Source organism: Tenebrio molitor, chromosome 1, assembly GCF_963966145.1.
Source record: "Tenebrio molitor chromosome 1, icTenMoli1.1, whole genome shotgun sequence".
Lineage (NCBI taxonomy): Eukaryota > Metazoa > Arthropoda > Insecta > Coleoptera > Tenebrionidae > Tenebrio > Tenebrio molitor.
In genome coordinates, this window is record NC_091046.1 from 44,960,120 (window position 1) to 44,977,936 (window position 17,817).

Consider the following 17,817-nt stretch of genomic DNA (forward strand, 5'->3'; position numbering starts at 1 on the left):
GCATAATTGAAGACCGCGGTCCTCAGACTTGGTGCAATCAGGACTGACCCATTTCGAGTGTCTCACTCGTGTTCCAGATACCACCGAGATAATTATCAATCAATGCGACCTTGATTTTAAACGCTGCTTTTAGCACGGACCCAAAAATGTTCCGCCGATGTTGGACCGATCGGATCGGTTTGAAGACGCAGTAAACAAGAACCAAGAATGTGTAGAGCTTGGGGGCATTTGTGCGATAAAATCTCGCTTTTGGTCCAGCGATCCTGCCCCATCTGCATCTGATTACATTTATAATCGTGTCATAACACGACGGGACCGCTTGTGCTGCTGACCCGGGTCCAATTGAATTTCGCCAAGTTTTTCAATTAGCGAGGCGCCGTTTAATTGCGGCAGCACGACATCAGCGATGAATGCCGTAAGTGCCAGGCAGAGTGTGCAGGGTGACCCATGTGGGGTGAGGAAGGGTTTTCGAACCATGCCGACCAAACCAACACAAAGTAAAAAAACCTGTTTCATGTGCTTGATTCCAGAAACCGTCAAAAAACCACAGAAGAAGGTACTTTAAGGGAGTACAACAGGGTGCTCACTAGAGACAAGAGCTTGTGAGGGTTAATATTATTAATAAAAATAATTCGCCCAGTTGCGACCTCAACTTCGTCTCGGTCTCCAGTCTCTGGGGTTTCCACAAAAAGACTCACTTCTACTCTTTTACTATTTCGCAATAATTTTATTTTACAGGGACAATAATGTTGCAAAAAATTATATATGCAACTCATGTATAAAGCTATTTCGAAACGTGGAATTACAATACCTACTTGCTGCGTTCGTGTATATAAACTTCCCACTTACAAAAAAATGATGCGTTATACACATGCTGCAATAACTATTTTTATAATGTTTTTAAAAACGTTATTAGATTAGATTATTATACAGGGTGTCTCAGCTAAGATTTTCGAAACTAATATCTCGGTTATTTGCCAACGGATTTTTATGAAATTTAAAATGCAGATATTTTAGACCGTGAAGGTTCAATTAGTAATAATAAAATTACCTCAAGTTAAAAAATGTAATTTTAACACATGTTTCCTTTATCGAAAATTATGCGCGATTATTATTAGATTGTTAAACATTAAAAAATGAGGGTCTACACAAACAATTAAGTAAATCACTTGTCTGATTCAACGAAAAGATTAGATTTTGTCGTTAAAAATGTAATGTAAAATTTGAAGGTATTTGAGCAGTTACCTTTTGAAAGAATTGATGATTAATTGCCAAACAACATTTTGTACACCCTTTAAAGTCTGTCAAAATTGAGCGCGCTTTATTAGAAACGTCAAATTGTGAAAATTGATTGAAAATACTCTAAAAATAGACTGCAGCGGCAGAAATTTCAATATTGTTGAAAAAGGAAAAAAAAATTGCCTATGGAGAGTGTCGTAAGAACTTCAATGACACAGTTCGTTTTCTCGTGGAACACTATCCAAATGTAGACTTTACAAAATGTAAGGTTATGAGAGTCGTCAATTTATTTGAAGACACAGGAAGCGTACGTGAACCTTGCTAAAATATCCCGATCGTGTTTTAGTCCTTTATGGAAGAATTAAAACATCCAGTATAATAAATTACGTCCAAATGTTGTCTTTAATTTTGTAAGTGTTTGTAAGGTTAGCAAAATAAACGTCAAATATGTCACCTGCGCTTCTGCGAAAAGGGATGACCAAAATTCTGCAAAATTGCGCGTTTGTTTCATACGCGTCTACGTTTTTGCATTTGCAGCCACGTTTAACACAGTTTTTGCTTTTTTCTTGCAAACCAGACGTCTTTCAAGGACGAGTTTTTCCCTACAGCATTTTTTATTGACGATCAATTTTTTATATAAATCTTAATTGATTCAACATTTTAAAAAGGCATGTAAAAATTACGTTTTTAAGACTTGGGTGGGATTTTATTGTTCACCGTCTAAAATATCTGCATTTTAAATTTCACAAAAATCCGCTGGAAAATAACTGAGTTATTAGGCTCGAAAGTCTTAGCTGAGACACCCTGTATAAACATATTAATATTTTCTTGGTAAAATGTTATCTAAATCCAGCAGTATTGAAAATAGACGTTTATATCGATTAATATAAAAAACGACTCTATCTTGATTTATAACTGAAATATGTATTTGTTTTCTTCTTTCCTTCTTCGTCTTGTTTTTTTTTTTTGTCAATATTTACTTTCTCCAATGCTTCCTCCTATTTCTTAACATCAGTATAGTAATTTTCATATTTATATTGACTTTAGACAAAATTATTGCTTTTCGTTTGTTGTATATCGTATCAGTTTGTCAATAAAAATCGTAAAAGTATAAACACTTTCTTTTTTTCTTTGAAATGCCAATTCCACATTTACTATTCTCTTAATTTTTACGCCATAGATCTTTCAGACAATTTCGATCTTGATACTTTTACACTTCAGTTCCAAACACCACCACAAAAATTCTTAGAGCCATATTGCGCAACATTTCCTAGTTTCCTTACACTCCTCCGAACACCTCCGAGCCCCAAACTGCGCCAGACCCGCCCCCGTCCTCCTCTTCGGAGTGTTCCAAATGATGAACACATTTTCGGCTGAGCCCACGCTCGAAATAATTAAGAACGACGGGTCCACGTCCAATTTGCAACTTCCAGGAACCTTCCCTTCATCCACTCGCGATTTTTTCACGAGCACGCCTCGCAGGTCAAAGACTCCACCGAAACATCTCTTGCGGCGACAACCATCATCGCACACATCCTTACATGTTATTCCGCCATATCTCAGCGACGCTCGTGTCCAATTTCATCCTCAATAAAACTCTCCGTTCTCTCGGATAAGTTACGTCATAATGTCCGAATTTATTGGTTAAGTCCGGATTTGTAGCGCGGTGCAGGTATCAGCGAGGCGGCAACAACAATAATAAAATGTTCTGTCATTCTGAGTCGTTTCTCCCTCTAATGGTCGTACATTATACGGTTTGCTGACCCAATTATGGGCACGGTGTCGTGATGTGTAGTCCTGCAGCCGATTCTGACATTTACATCATTCAATTATTGCAGATCTGTGTAATGGAGTGGTTTGCAGCGAGTCAGTGCGGTCTGCTCTTGATTAGTCCCGTTCCGACACGACTCCGTTACAGGAACAGAGGGATGAAGTGGATGTTTTCCCCGTCGATGGTGAGCCAATGTCCGATAAAAGCTTATCAGGCGGCGGCTTTGTGGAAAGTGATGTAAATAAGGGCGATCGACTAACCAGATAAGATAAGATGCGGACCCACAATAAAGACCGTGTCTCAATACTGAAAGGGGAGGAAGTCGAGTGGCGCCCCACGAATGACTCTCTTCCATTTCGAAATTGTTCCAGTCCAACTTTTATCAATAAATCTGTGAATAAATTATCAATTTATCTTGTCAAAGTTGCGTCTAATCTACTTATCATTTTTGAACGTTCCACTGGAGGAAACTCGTTTATAATACTTAGAGTAATTCACTTTTATCGTCCCAAACACTAACTAAATAATAACTTGGAGAAAACCGAAAATGGAAACGCTTAATAGGAGATTATTTCTATTTTATAACGTCGAGGGGACCATAAACTCTTCAAACGGCATCCAAGATCGTGCCGGGGCGTTGCATGTGCAATTTGCAACCAACAATACACAGCGTAACTGTACTGTGTTAAAGGTAAATTGATGTGATTACTTGGTTGCCTAAAAACAAGGGGCTTTACAATTATATAACTTAGAATAAAAACTAAATCGTCGCAAAAAGAGCAAAAAGCGAGGAGGATCAAGTCAGATTTGTTCGTTGAAAGACTTGAGAAACATCTTGTCTGCATTTACCACTGAGTCAAACAGTTGTATCGACCGCCCCCGCTGCACCATCAACAGGAGTCGAATTCCAAACCGGCATTCGCTCCTGCTGCATCCTTTTCAATTACGGGCGCGCGCCGTGTTTGTCCTGGAAAGGACGTGATTCGCAATAGGACTGGATAAATAGGAAATTGGTGCCGTTCCTGTCGGATAATAGCATCACAGGGACGTAATTAATGGCCAGTACAGTGGAACATGTCGCACGTAGGGCCATTTATCTCTGTTGCGCATCTGGTACACGGACCATCGACTCTATCCCACCGACCGACACCATTACTCACGCACTCACGTCCTGCCGCCGGATAATAACTTCATCTCTTTTGAAATTAATCCGCTACTCCTGCGGAATTATTTAGAGAGCTCCAGGAGACACGTCGGGGGCGGTTCGATCCAGCGCCATCAAGACAATTATGTCCAAATGCGAAAGAATTGGCTCTCGGTGCAGCGGATGCATTTCCTGCAAGCGAGGTGTGTCGGTTTTGTTTTCTTTTGTGCAGATCGTTCCGCAGTTGTTACAGATGAGTATCTGGGCAGGAATCTGGATGAAGGCAGTTTCCAGAAACTTTTGCCAGATAAGAAAAAGCGTGTGGGACGTTCAACTGGTCTAGTTTGTCGACCTGACCGCCACACAATTTTAGTGTGGTGCAAAAAATGGGAGTCGCAGCCACTCGAGCGAGCTTTTTGCTGCACACGAATAATTTTCAGCACCCGAATCTATCTGCGTCTTGTTACCCAACTGTCAGAGCCGTGAGAAGCTCTAAATTGCTGACCGGGCGCTTAATCAATCCGTCATTTCCCATTCAGAAGTTTTATTAAAAAAGAGATTAAAGAGAGTTAATTAAGCTGGAAGAAAGTGGCGCAGGAAAAAGCGTCATTAATATAATACAATTCGGCGTGACGTGCGAGGGATCCTGCGAAAGCTCGGCCGGGATTGAAGCAGGACTCCGCAGGAAATTGGGACTCGCCAACCTTGGCCCATTTGGCGCGACTGCGAGACCCGGCACCAGGTGGCGCTCTCACCTCTATCGATCCGGCTCCGGAGCGGGCTCCGGATCGTAATTTCTAGCGTAACTTCATTCATGGGCCAAGTTGCGATTTGGGGACCTATCCGTCGCAAAAAGTGCAAACATTACAGATTGGTAATCAATTGGGAGCTGCACTTCTTCCAGCTCGGTTGCGTCACATGTTTTCACGGTTCTAATGATGTTACCTGTTGGTGGCTTTCATTGATCTGTATTTTCATCTGCAACGTTTATTTTTATTCCACTTTAATTCCTCCGCATACGTGCACGCTTTTTACAATATTCCTGCTCTCTGATGTTTATTTTGTTTTTGATGAGCTCTTACTTTTTTATTTTGCTCTCCCACGATTTATCTTCTGACAACAATTTTGAGGAGTGAGCCACTGTTGATTTATCGTTCTCGTTTCATTTTTATTAGTCCATTTTGTTTTTTACCAATCGCTCTTGTTTGTAAATAAAGTTGTCTTTTTAACAGACCTTTTACTTGTAATTTGTGATAAAGCTGTTTTTAATGATGCTTTGCGCTAAAACCCCAACGAAAGAAATTCAATTATTACTATACAGAGTGTCTCAGCTAAGACTTTCGAGCCCAATAACTCGGTTATTTTCCAGCGGATTTTTGTGAAATTTAAAATGCAGATATTTTAGACGGTGAAGAATAAAATCCCATTAATGCAATCACCCAAGTCTTAAAAACGTAATTTTTACATGCTTTTTTAAAATGTTGAATCTATTAAGATTTACATACAAAATTGATCGTCAATAAAAAATGCTGTAGGGAAAAACTCGTCCTTGAAAGACGTCTGGTTTGCAAGAAAAAAGCAAAAAACTGTGTTAAACGTGGCTGCAAATGCAAAAACGTAGACGCGTATGAAACAAACGCGCAATTTTGCAGAATTTTGGTCATCCCTTTTCGCAAAAGCGCAGGTGACATATTTGACGTTTATCTTGCTAACCTTACAAACACTTACAAAGTTAAAGACAACATTTGGACGTAATTTATTATACTGGATGCTTTAATTCTTCCATAAAGGACTAAAACACGATCGGGATATTTTAGCAAGGTACGTAATTTAGTTCATGTACGCTTCCTGTGTCTTCAAATAAATTGACGACTCTCATAACCTTACATTTTGTAAAGTCTACATTTGGATAGTGTTCCACGAGAAAACGAACTGTGTCATTGAAATTCCTTTTTCAACAATATTGAAATTTCTGCCGCTGTAGTCAATTTTTAGAGCATTTTCAATCAATTTTCTCAATTTGACGTTTCTAATAAAGCGCGCCCAATTTTGACAGACTTTAAAGGGTGTACAAAATGTCGCTTGGCAATTAATCATCAATTGTTTCAAAAGGTAACTGCTCAAATACCTTCAAATTTTACATTACATTTTTAACGACAAAATCTAATCTTTTCGTTGAATCAGACAAGTGATTTACTTAATTGTTTGTGTAGACCCCTATTTTTTATTGTTTAACAATCTAATAATAATCGCACATAATTTTCACGGTCTAAAATATCTGCATTTTAAATTTCATAAAAATCAGTTGGCAAATAACCGAAATATTAGGCTCGAAAGTGTTAGCTGAGACACCCCGTATTTCAACAAAGCGTCAAAACAAAAGAGAAGTATATTTCTCAAAAACTGAAAGCACAAAGAATGTTCTCTTAGAATAAAATTACTCTTTATACATCTAGTATTTCCTCAGATTAAAAAGTTTGCCAATGACAAACACGTCAGTATCGTTGGTTGCCTAATCAACATTGTACCACCTAATTCGGTACCATTTCATAATAACTTCCAAAGTAGTACCACAATATCTTGCAAGGTAGTACCACAATAACTTGCAAAGTAGTACCATTTCAAGGTTTTTAATTTCAACAAATCTTTAGCAAATAATTTCAAGTAGGTACATACTTCAAAAATGTTGATTTTTGCTCGGGTAAATAAAAAACCCCTTCATTTTACTCTTTATTTTGGACTTACAGCCTGTAAAAAATGAGGTCCTTATTGGACGTATTAAAACCCTAGCCTAGACCTAAAATATCAACATAATAGTTTTATGTACACATTCTTGTCGATTTACTCTTTCAAAAAGTCGTTATCTCTCGCTTCCAGCTCGGACGAAATGAGCTGGGCTTCGGACGTGCTCCGCTTAATAGAGAGAGACCTCATTTCCTGATAAGTCCGGAGCTGGATATAGTAGAGAACGCAGACCAAAAGCAGAGTGATTCCGATCAAAACGAAGATCCAAACATTCGCACTGCTCGATTCGACCGACGTTTCTTCAACCACACTGTTTTTGCGGTAGTCGTGTCTGGCGACTGGCGCCACTGGAGTATCCACGCACTTAACACCGCCTGGTTTGCTGCTGTAGAGCAAGAATTTGAAATTGTCTTCGGCGAAGTAATTTTCCATGTCTTTCTCCAACCCGCAAGGGAGATAGTTGTCCTCCAGGTTGAGATAGGAGATTTTGGGGAGTCTCGAGATCAGCCTGACGTAGTCCACGTAGGTGATGTTGTTGGCGGAGAAATCCAGAGTGTCGAGACTGTCGAGCGAGAACACTCCGGTGATCTCGATGTCTTCTATGGCGTTCTGCGAGAAGTTCAACACCCTGAGCTGGGGGAGGCCAGAGTAGAGTCCCGTCTGGAAGACCGACAACTTGTTGTTGGAGATGTTCAAGTGCTGGAGGTAGTGGAGGCTCTGCAACGTCTTCTGCGGGACCTCCGCGATATTGTTGAAGCTCAAATCCAGATCTTCCAGATTGTAGAGACCGTTGAAGGACCCCGCGATTATCTTGTCGATCGCGTTGAACGACAGATCCAGCCTGCGCAGTTTGCTCATCGAGAAGAACTCCAACGCTGGGATGCTCGTGATGTGGTTGTGGTGGAACCTGATCTCAAGAAGCGACGTCAAATTGTCGAACTCGTTCGCATTCAGCACCGAGATCTTGTTGTGGCTCAAATCCAGCAGCTTCAGCGCTGTCAGATTATTGAACACCTCTTTGAACTCGCCGACCTCGTTGTAGCTCAAGTCGAGCATCTCCAGATGCACCAAGCCCCGGAACGACCACTTGGCGAAGCTCTTGATCTGGTTGTGTCTCAAATTGAGCGTCTCCAGACTGATCAGCTCCAGGAAGCCGTCGTCCGACAGAATACTGATCGAGTTGTTCTCCAGGTCCACGTAGTTGATCTTCTTGACGCCGGAGAAGGTGCCGGGGTAGATGGACTTGATGTCGTTGTTGGCGAGGATCAAGCGCTGCAAGAAGATGAGGCCGACGAACGCCTTCTGGCGGATGTTACTGATCAGGCTGTTGGACAGATCCAGATTCTTGATTTGGTTTCCAGAGATGTCGAAACTGCCACTTTCCAAGATGTTGAGGGAGCAGTTCAAGCAGCGGAGGGTTTCGTCCAAGTGGTCGAATCTGTACGGGGTGTTTTTGAAGTAGTTGGTGGTGGCGTTGACGCAGGTGGCGGTTAGGGAGCCACGCTCGCCGTAAGAGCATTTCATCAAGTCGAAGCTTGATAAGCGGGTGTAGAGGCCGCTGGAAGGGGGAAGGGCCAGCACCAATAACAAGGATAAAGATAACAACTGGAAAAAACAACATAATGCAATATGAGTAATGTTAACTGATTAGAAAAAATTACGTTTTTGACTTGTTTTTCCAAAAATACATGGAGCTAATCTTCACCGTCGAGACAACATTTCCTATTCAATAAACAAACAAACTCTATCTGGTTTGCTTTATCAGATAAAAATAAGGTACCTGATGTCTCGTGGTACCGTGTTTATTTATACACTTGTTACAAAGGTCAATACTCTCCGTTATTTGGTTACTTTGTAACTTTATAGGATAAAAATCGACTTTTTTATTTTTCACAAGCTCAGAGATAACGGTTCCCAAATTTTACACAAGCAAGTGGTACTTTCAAAAATTGCCAACCATCAAGAACCCAAAAATAATAAAAATGTCTCCGAATCAACAATTCTGTATTTATATCAGGTTCAAAAAACTCGTATCAGCTGCGGTACTACTTTTTTACATTTTTCCAAAAAACTTAAACCACTTGGAACCACTCAAGGTACAGTTCTGGTACCTGCACATTTTATCATTCTTTCTGTGTTTGTTGTGAGAATACGTAGTGTGATTTTTGTTCTTGGTACCCAAATTGGTACCAAAGGTGTGAGAATACGTAGTGTGATTTTTGTTCTTGGTACCCAAATTGGTACCAAAGGTTTTGGAAAGAAAACTGTCAACACCTTCTGACTTGACACTTGCGGGTGGTTGTTCTGGGGCAAGATACGCGGGTCTAAACTCCGAACGAAAAAAATCCCGTACCCGGTACGAGCAGTACTGAAAATCGTTTTTTCCAAAGTATGACCTATCACCTTTGACTCTTTTATCTGTTGGTGTGTTGACGACCGCCACATTATCTTGTCTGCGTAGAATAGTGGAGATTGCTCTGGTACTAATTTGAAACGTACATATCGCGGCAAAAATTTCCGCTCACTGAATTTTCGTGAAAATTGGCAAAGTGGAAACTTACCTTGAGGTCGAACATTTTCCTTTTGTAACTGGTCCAGCAAAACACCAACAAAGCGGAGGACGCGCGTGACTGACAGCTGAACGGGAAGAAAATGAGTGAGGAAATGATAACGCGCTAATAAAATCTGTGCACCATTTCCGAACGATTCCCTGTGCGAGAATGGTCTCGTTTGTGGCGAGTTTGGTCGGGGGCACTTATCATTTGCATTATTTGTAATAAACAAAATGTTATCTCGTACAGTTCTTGGAAAGTTATTATTTGAGTAATTGATCGGGGTCTTGTTTTGTTTGAATTCTTGATTAGGTTCCGGCGAGGATTCTAGGTCCGATGTTAACCCAGAATGTGCAAGATAAAGACTGACGAGTTTTATCACGTGTTGATACTGAATCGACAGACAATTAGTTCTCCAAAACAATGTATTTACGTTGATAAGTGAGTATCTAAGGCGGAGCGGTTGCTCCCAGGAAGGTCAACAGGAAAAGTGCCACTGACAAGTCGTAAATGTCAAAAACTTAACAGGAATGTGCAAATTCGGGCGATGCACCAGTTTTGCGGCTCTCAACTGTACATTTGTGCTGATTGAGCAAGCCAAACATACATAAATCAATTTCAAATATTTAGATTTTTACAACAGAGATGAAGCATTTTTAGTGACACGTGACGGAAACATGCTGAAAAAATAATCAAGTAAAAGAAAGCGGGAAAATATTAAATTGGACTAAAAAAATTGAATACGTTTACAAAGACATTATACATTTTTGTCTCGTCCTGTGGAACAAAAAAGATGTCACGACAAATCAGAAGACAGTTAAAATCTTTACTGCAGATACTTTACCATTTTTATTATGTTTATTTGAATTTTTCCGTAAATAACCAATTCCCATATCACTGCACATTGCATGCAGATGTTTGCAAAGGAAGTAGACAAAAACAACGATCGCGGATATAAAATGTGAAGAAAAATAACAAGCTTTATCAAAACAGGAGATTAAATGCATCAGGTCATGCGACAATAGCTTTTCACCCTCCTTGTAATTATTGGCCTCGCTGCGTTACACTTTGGATTATTATGGATAAAGCAGGTGGATTAGAACACTTGCTGCGGTCGTGCGTGTAAACTTCCCACTTGTACGAAAACCAGTAAATGTGCAAGAAGATGATTTTCATTTAATTCCTAAAATTTATCATCGGAGTTTGTCCTCCTATATCGTGGTAAACTGTGACGTGCAAGCGGATGAAGACTTCCTCAGCTGTCATGGCATGTGCACATGTCACCTACACATGTGATTTCTGTGAAGGTCATCCGATAGAGCCAAATACGTCGGTTGCGACTTTCTACAATTTTTCAAAATTGTGCTGCACCGTTTGCAGTAACGACAGTTTTTAATGTTTTCCTAATAAAAAAGTGACAAATCGGGACAAACTGCTGCTTACGAAATATTTGAGATAAAATTATCGCAAGCGTAGCAGGAAAAACAACGTGTTAAGACTAGGAGATAAATCGCTATCGCTGTGGTATCCCGTTGACCTGTGCTGGAAAAAGCGCATTTCAATTCACCGAGGATGCAGCTATCGCCAGAGAAAAAAACTGAGCTACTCACAATGGACGCGATTGATAAAAATATCTGCGCGCTTTCAGGATGGACGTGAAATTCTCATTCGGTGCAATTTATTCATATTCTTTGAGCGCCACTGAAGTGGTAGTCATTAACGATCAGAAAGCCATTCAGCCTGAATGTGCTTTGTGGCTGATATTTTAACGAGTTCTCTTCCAGCATCGACGTAACAAGCGTTTAAAAGTTTTCTGCTTAGTCCAAAACAAAATCACATGAAAAACTCCGGAAAATACCAATAAACGTTGCCAATAGTGTTATCTATATGGCAGGCTGTAATCACGAATTAATTATTCTTGGGATAGGCAACAAACAAGGTTTCTATCATCGATTTGAGAAACCCCTCTTCGCCGAATTAAACATCAATCAATTTAGTTGTTTATTGACCAGGCAATGATTTTGTAGTCTTCTGCAGAAGTGTTATTAAACCTCCGAAACACAACTGTTGAAGAGGGAATTTTCAATTCATCACAAACTTGATTCTTTAAAAATCAGTTTCGAATTTGATGCACCAAAAATCTGGTTTTTGTAATATCGGTAAGTGTGTCCGCACGAATTATTTTTTTAATTGGAATAAAGTCTTTGAACCTGGAGTTCCAAAAACCAAAACATTAAAAAGAATGCCGTCATACGAAAAATATTATTTATTTTTGTTCATTCTTAACCTTGGAGTTATTATTGTCTTCTGAAGATTGTTTTCCGCGTGTTATCATGTCTTTGAACCTACAACACTTTCAGATAAATGAGAATTTTTCTTGGTCGCTCGTTGAAAACCAATTGCGAAAACAGTTCACGGTGTAGATAAAGCGTTCTCGCTAGTGTATTGTTGGTTGTATATTACTGCAAGTAATAAAATTCGCAGTAATACAGTAAACCCTCGATAAGACGAACTCGAAGGGACCAGGATATTGTATGTTCGTAGTAACGAAGTTCGTCATAACCGAGTTATTACATGCATATATGTACAAAGCGTCTCTAAAAAAACGTATATCATATTCTGTGGAATTGTCCTTAGCGGAAAAGTTGCTCCCAATTTAGTGACTTTAGGATAGCACCCTAGATTTTCAGATTCGACCTATACCGTTGAAAAGCTTGTCAAAAAAGCTTTCGACCAGTGCAATAATAAATACGGGGTGCCATTTGAAAAAACTTAGTTTTTGACATTTTTAGTTTGTTATGTTTAAAAAATCGCAGTAGGCATATGTGACTGAGCAGGTTGTTGAGTAAACACTCAATAGATGAGGCAAATATTCCCAAAAAAATTGATATCTTTAATAACAAACAAGTTATAGAGCTTTTTCGCAACTCTGGAACACCTGTGTGTATGTCCCCCACCACAAATTTGTTCGTCTTAAAAGGGATTTTTAGTCTCAGTGTTCTAAAATTTAGTTCGTAGTTCGTCATAACGAAAATTCGTATTAACCGAGAAAAATCTCATAAAACACTGTATTGCATTGGTCGGGGCCACATTTTTATTCGTATTATCCGGGTGTTCGTATAATCCGAGTGCGTCTTATCGAGGGTTTACTGTATCTAAAAAAAAAAAAAAAGAAAGGCCGCGAAATCCTTCTTTAAAGTACCGAGAGAAAAATCTACATCGAAACTCTTATTAGTGATTTGTATCAAACATTAAAAAAAAACGTTTACTCTAACGACCGTCGTTAAAAGCAGCGGCCGCGAAATTGGATTTTGCGGCCTGTTTCAGGTACGTGAAGTCCTCGTTTCGCGTACGCGTGCACAAAAATAATAATTTTGTACGAAATTGAAAACAGAAGATTGAATTCGGCAAGGTTTTGATCACTTTTTGGATTTGCCAACTGCAGTAATTTCGAGAAAAAAATACGATATCAAAATTTTCAAAAATATTTTTGACTTGAGCAATAACGCAAAAAGGAAGCCTTTTGTACCAAAAAATCTGATTTTTGATCCAAATGTTCAAAAATGTCTACTGACGAGGTTACCACAAATATTATACAAAACTCAGATCTGGACATTTCAGAGGTACGTTCGAGGTATTTTGATAAAAATAGATATGGAAAATATCAACAAGATCAATAGTGCCTATGTAAATTTCTATAGATAGTAAACAAGACAATAAAAAATAATCTAGATGTAAAATCATCATCCCAGATTAGGAATGTAACCTTCATTTTTGTGTTATCAACTTATCAATCAATTATTGGTATCTTGTCAAAGATAGTTAAGCCTGGTTTTGATACTTTATCAACAGACAACAGATGTAACGATTTCCAATGATATAACATCACGACACAAAGCGTTTTTATTAAATTTTAGATCCAAAAATGCGAACTAGACTTTTGATTTGTTTGGTATTGTTAAATCTTGCATTCGCGGCAGCCAAACCCTACAAGAGGCAAGCCAGACCTGCCACTTGTCAGGTAAGTCCCATTAAGAATAAAAGCAAAGCCTCCATTAGCATTTCAAGGCTTGCCACCCCATAGATGTAGAAAAAATCAACATTCATCTGGTCCCGCACTCGCACGACGATGTCGGTTGGCTCAAAACCGTCGACCAGTACTACTACGGAAGTGAGAACCATCTACCATCACTCTCCTTCTTCTACAATTTTTTTTCCAGCGCAAAAACACATCCAGTACGCCGGAGTCCAATACATAATAAGCTCGTCGATTGAAGCCTTGATAGGCCACCCCCACAGACGCTACATCCAAGTCGAAACCGCCTTCTTTTGGAAATGGTGGCAACACCAAGAAGACGCCTTCAAGCAGCAAGTGATCGAGTTGGTCAACAACGGCCAATTGGAAATCACCAACGGGGCTTGGTCGATGAACGACGAAGCGGCTTCGCACTACCACTCGACGATCGACCAGTTTACTTGGGGTTTTAGGTTTCTGAATGATACTTTTGGGGACTGCGGAAGGCCTAAAGTGGGCTGGCAGATCGACCCGTTTGGGCACAGCAGGGAACACGCGTCGCTTTTGACCCAGTTGGGCTTCCAAGGCCTGGTGATTGGGCGTCTGGACTATAGGGACAAACAGAAGAGGCGGGCTGAGAAGAATTTGGACTTCATATGGCAAGGCAGTGCCAATTTGAACAACTCGGAACTGTTCACGACGATGTTTCCGGATTTCTACGGAACTATCGATGGGTACTGCTTTGATGTGCTCTGCCACGACGAGCCAATCAACGACGACGAGAAGAGTCCTGAGTACAATTTAAAAAGAAAGGTATGAGCTTACGAAACGCGAACTCAGTGTACAACTGGTTTTTCAAGGTTGAGGGATTTGCTGCAAAGATGAACCAATACAAGAGCTACTACCGGACGACGAATTTCTTGGTACCAATGGGTGGAGATTTCAACTACCAAGCAGCCGAGATCAACTTTTCCAACTTGGATAAGCTCATCAAGTAACGTCTTGGTCATGCTTTGCTGCTCATTCTAGAACCGCAACTTTCAGAGGCTTCGAAGATCATCCAACTTACAACGTCTTCTACTCTACGCCTTCTTGTTACATCAAAGCTGTCAACGACGAAGTCAACAGAAAATCTCTAGAGCTGACAAAGAAGACCGACGACTTTTTTCCCTACGCGTCAGAAGCACACTCCTTCTGGACTGGGTACTTCACCTCTAGACCCACATCCAAGCGATTCGAAAGACTCGGAAACAACATTCTTCAAGCCACCAAGCAGTTGACAAGTTTTTCCAGAATCTTGGGAAAAGATAGAGAGAGCTCGATCAATGATTTGCGCGAGGTCATGGGAATCATGCAACATCATGACGCTATCACAGGTACTGAGAAGCAAGCTGTTGCACAAGACTATGCCAGGTTGCTCACACAAGCCATTAAAGAAGCTGAAGTCCCAACCGGTACCATCGTTGGGTCAGTACTTTAAATACTTTTGTCTCCTTAATAGAAAAACTGTTGTAGAGATCTTTTGAAGAAGTACTCAGAAGCTGAAATCGATTTGAAGCTTTCTACATGCTTGTTGGCAAACGTGAGTATTTGCGAGACCACGAAGAAAGATCGTTTTGTGGTAACCGTGTACAACCCGGCGTCGCACCCTGTGACTCATTACGTGCGTGTACCAGTTGACGGCGAGTACTACAATATAACAGGACCTGATGGTAATACAGTACTCTTGCCAAATCTACTCTAATGCAGTTCTTCAGGTGTTGAAGATTACGACAACTGTGAAAGCCTTTCAAGCTTCGACCATGTGCAAGAGAAAACGGATCCAAGTCCCAATGAGCTCGTTTTTGCAGCCAAACAAGTACCACCATTGGGACTAAAGGTCTACTATGTTGAAAAAGTAGAACTAGGGATTATGGAAAAAGTCCAGGGGTTCCAGGATGTTACAGATGATGATTACTATGGAACTGAGGTAGTTTTGTATGGTACTAGTATCTTTTGACATTGGTGATTTCTGCAGAGTAATGGATTTAGAATAGATGGTTCTACTGGAAGACTGCAATCGGTCAACATAAAAGGAATCTCTTTGGGTATGACGCAAGAATTCTTGCATTATGCTGGTGCGACTGGTAGCCCTCGAGCCTCAGGTGCCTACATCTTTCGGCCAAAAGGCCAAGCGCAACCTGTGAAAACTGGAAAAATCAGTGTTAAAGCCAAGAAAGGGAAGCTCGTCGACGAAGTACTCCAAGTGTACGGTTCGGAGGTGACTCAGATCATTCGAGTGTACAAGGGTGACGAAGGTTACATCGAATTCGACTGGCTGGTTGGAGATTTACAATCGTAGGTACTACCACCACGCAGTACCAAGTTTTGATGATGACATTCTAAACAGAGACTACAGTGCCGGAAAAGAGATCATCACAAGATTCACCGTGGACAAGTTTTTCAACAAAGGCGTCTTCTACACGGACTCCAACGGACGGGAACAAATCAAACGAGTACTGAACACCAGGAGCGACTACAGCTACGACGTGAAGGATGAGCCCATCTCTAGCAACTACTACCCCGTTACGAGCAGAATAGTGATCAAAGACGAAGCAAGAAACCTGGAGGTGGCAGTTTTGAACGATAGAGCTCAAGGTGGTACCAGCTTAAGCGACGGTGTCATCGAATTGATGGTCCACAGGAGACTGGTAAGGGATGACGGGTATGGAGTTGGTGAGGCACTCAGAGAACAAGAGTACGGAAAAGGGTTGTACGCTAGAGGGCAACACTATCTGGTCTTCGGTCCTGCAGACTCCATCGGCCAATATGGTAATTGGTGTGGAAGGTGTGACAGTCTCCTGTAGACAAAATTCTAGGTAGATCCACAGCTGCGGTTGAGCGAGACCTGGCAAATAAGAAACTTCTAGCTCCTTGGGTATTGCTAGGTGATGCGACCAGTGGAGATTTGGACTCGTTGGACAAGGCCCAAGAACTGATCAATTTCAAGGTGAAGAAGAAGAACACAATAGCAGGGGTCAGTTAATGACATTTTGTTTGCAGTACGAAGGTCTGACTAGAACGCTTCCAGAGAACGTCCAAATCTTAACTCTAGAACCATGGAGGGACAACACTTATCTCGTGAGATTGGAACACATGTTCGAAAAAGACGAAGACGCTGTGTTGTCCAATCCAATCACAATCCACTTAGAAGTAGTTTTGTGGTGGTGCGACGTGTACATATTGTAAATTTTGTTTCAGGATCTCTTCACAACGTTTAGTATTTCTGAAATCGGTGAAACTACTCTGGGAGCCAACCAGTGGATCGGTGACTACCAAGAAGAGGAAAAATTGATCTGGAACGATCAGCTTCCGACACCTTTGACGAGATTGGACGTCAATGATCCCTTAAAGATCGAACTGAGCCCCATGCAGATCAGAACGTTTCTGATCAAGGGTTCCAAAAAATGACAAATCAAAAATATTTCCCTAGAAAGTGAGTCTGTATCTATAGTTTCCAGTGGGTGAAGGTTTCTCTTTCGTTCACTTCTCGGTCATCGTTTTTCGCTCACTGTCTTTCACTCACTCGTAAATTTTTCTAATTCTTTCTGATATCATGTCATCCATTCGTATAATTTATACAACGTGTACACAACCACTTTATTGACGCTATTGATCAGATCTGTCCAAAAATGTGATTTATTTTTATTTAAAATTTTGAATACAAAGTTACAGACTCACTTTCTAAGGAGGTATCGAACAAAACAAAATACGACACTCGAGAGTAAAGCCGCTTTCGTTCACTTGAATTGCATCGTCCCCTCAGCTCTGCTTCGTGGACGCAATTCGCGTGAGCGAAAGCTCTGCCTTCCTCGTTCTTACTGTTGTATAATAATCTCATACATTAAAAATGTTAATTTTATTTGGTATATCTTTTTGTTTGTTCTTCACTGCTTAAGTAAAAACAAAAATAAAACGAGGGCGCAGAAAGGAAAGATGATCGGGAGGAGTGGACGAAAAAATAAAAATGCAAAAAAGAAACATGCAAAAATTGGTAAACATGCGTAGGACACTGTGAAAAAATAATACGTTGATAAATACAGAGGGCAGTTGTTGAAAAAAATTAATAATTCAATTAAATAAAACAATAAAAAAAGATTATACGCCTCGTTTTGTGGAAAATATGTAAGATAAAATATTTTGGGGTTCACATTTTAATTTCAATCTTGCATTATGCATGCAAGATCGATCTGCGATAGCATTAAGTACTAATAACACCGGGTTTACAAATGTCTCAAGATTAGTGTCTTTATAAAATTTTATGTTATTTTTAAAGGCGTAATTAGTCATAAAATGTTATCTCTTTTGAGCG

The 17,817-nt window shown here is 40.3% G+C and overlaps 2 protein-coding genes across 2 annotated transcripts; one reads left to right on the top strand and one right to left on the bottom strand.

Moving 5' to 3' along the window:
• Positions 1–6,871: 6,871 nt before the first annotated feature.
• LOC138135907 (insulin-like growth factor-binding protein complex acid labile subunit) lies at positions 6,872–9,794 on the bottom strand. The gene is made up of 2 exons (XM_069054883.1): positions 9,461–9,794; positions 6,872–8,504 (listed from the first exon to the last, which is right to left on the bottom strand). Exons 1-2 carry the CDS (start codon positions 9,473–9,475, stop codon positions 6,996–6,998), a joined length of 1,524 nt encoding a protein of 507 aa, XP_068910984.1. The 5' UTR covers positions 9,476–9,794; the 3' UTR covers positions 6,872–6,995.
• Positions 9,795–11,443: 1,649 nt separating this feature from the next.
• On the top strand, positions 11,444–17,367 carry LOC138135894 (lysosomal alpha-mannosidase-like). Its single transcript, XM_069054859.1, has 13 exons — positions 11,444–11,610; positions 13,369–13,472; positions 13,520–13,622; positions 13,672–14,279; positions 14,327–14,460; positions 14,511–14,933; positions 14,982–15,178; positions 15,224–15,435; positions 15,484–15,803; positions 15,856–16,277; positions 16,325–16,455; positions 16,509–16,658; positions 16,707–17,367. The coding sequence occupies exons 1-13, from the start codon at positions 11,580–11,582 to the stop codon at positions 16,914–16,916; spliced, it is 3,045 nt and encodes a 1,014-aa protein (XP_068910960.1). The 5' UTR covers positions 11,444–11,579; the 3' UTR covers positions 16,917–17,367.
• The last annotated feature ends 450 nt before the right edge of the window (positions 17,368–17,817 follow it).

Bases quoted from the DNA above. Each gene is read 5' to 3' on its own strand.
- LOC138135894 (XM_069054859.1), top strand. From the start codon at position 11,580: ATGCACCAAAAATCTGGTTTTTGTAATATCG. The intron at 11,611-13,368 runs GTAAGTGTGTCC...ATTAAATTTTAG, and splicing joins ATCTGGTTTTTGTAATATCG to ATCCAAAAATGCGAACTAGA. The intron at 16,456-16,508 runs GTGAAGAAGAAG...TTTTGTTTGCAG, and splicing joins AAGAACTGATCAATTTCAAG to TACGAAGGTCTGACTAGAAC.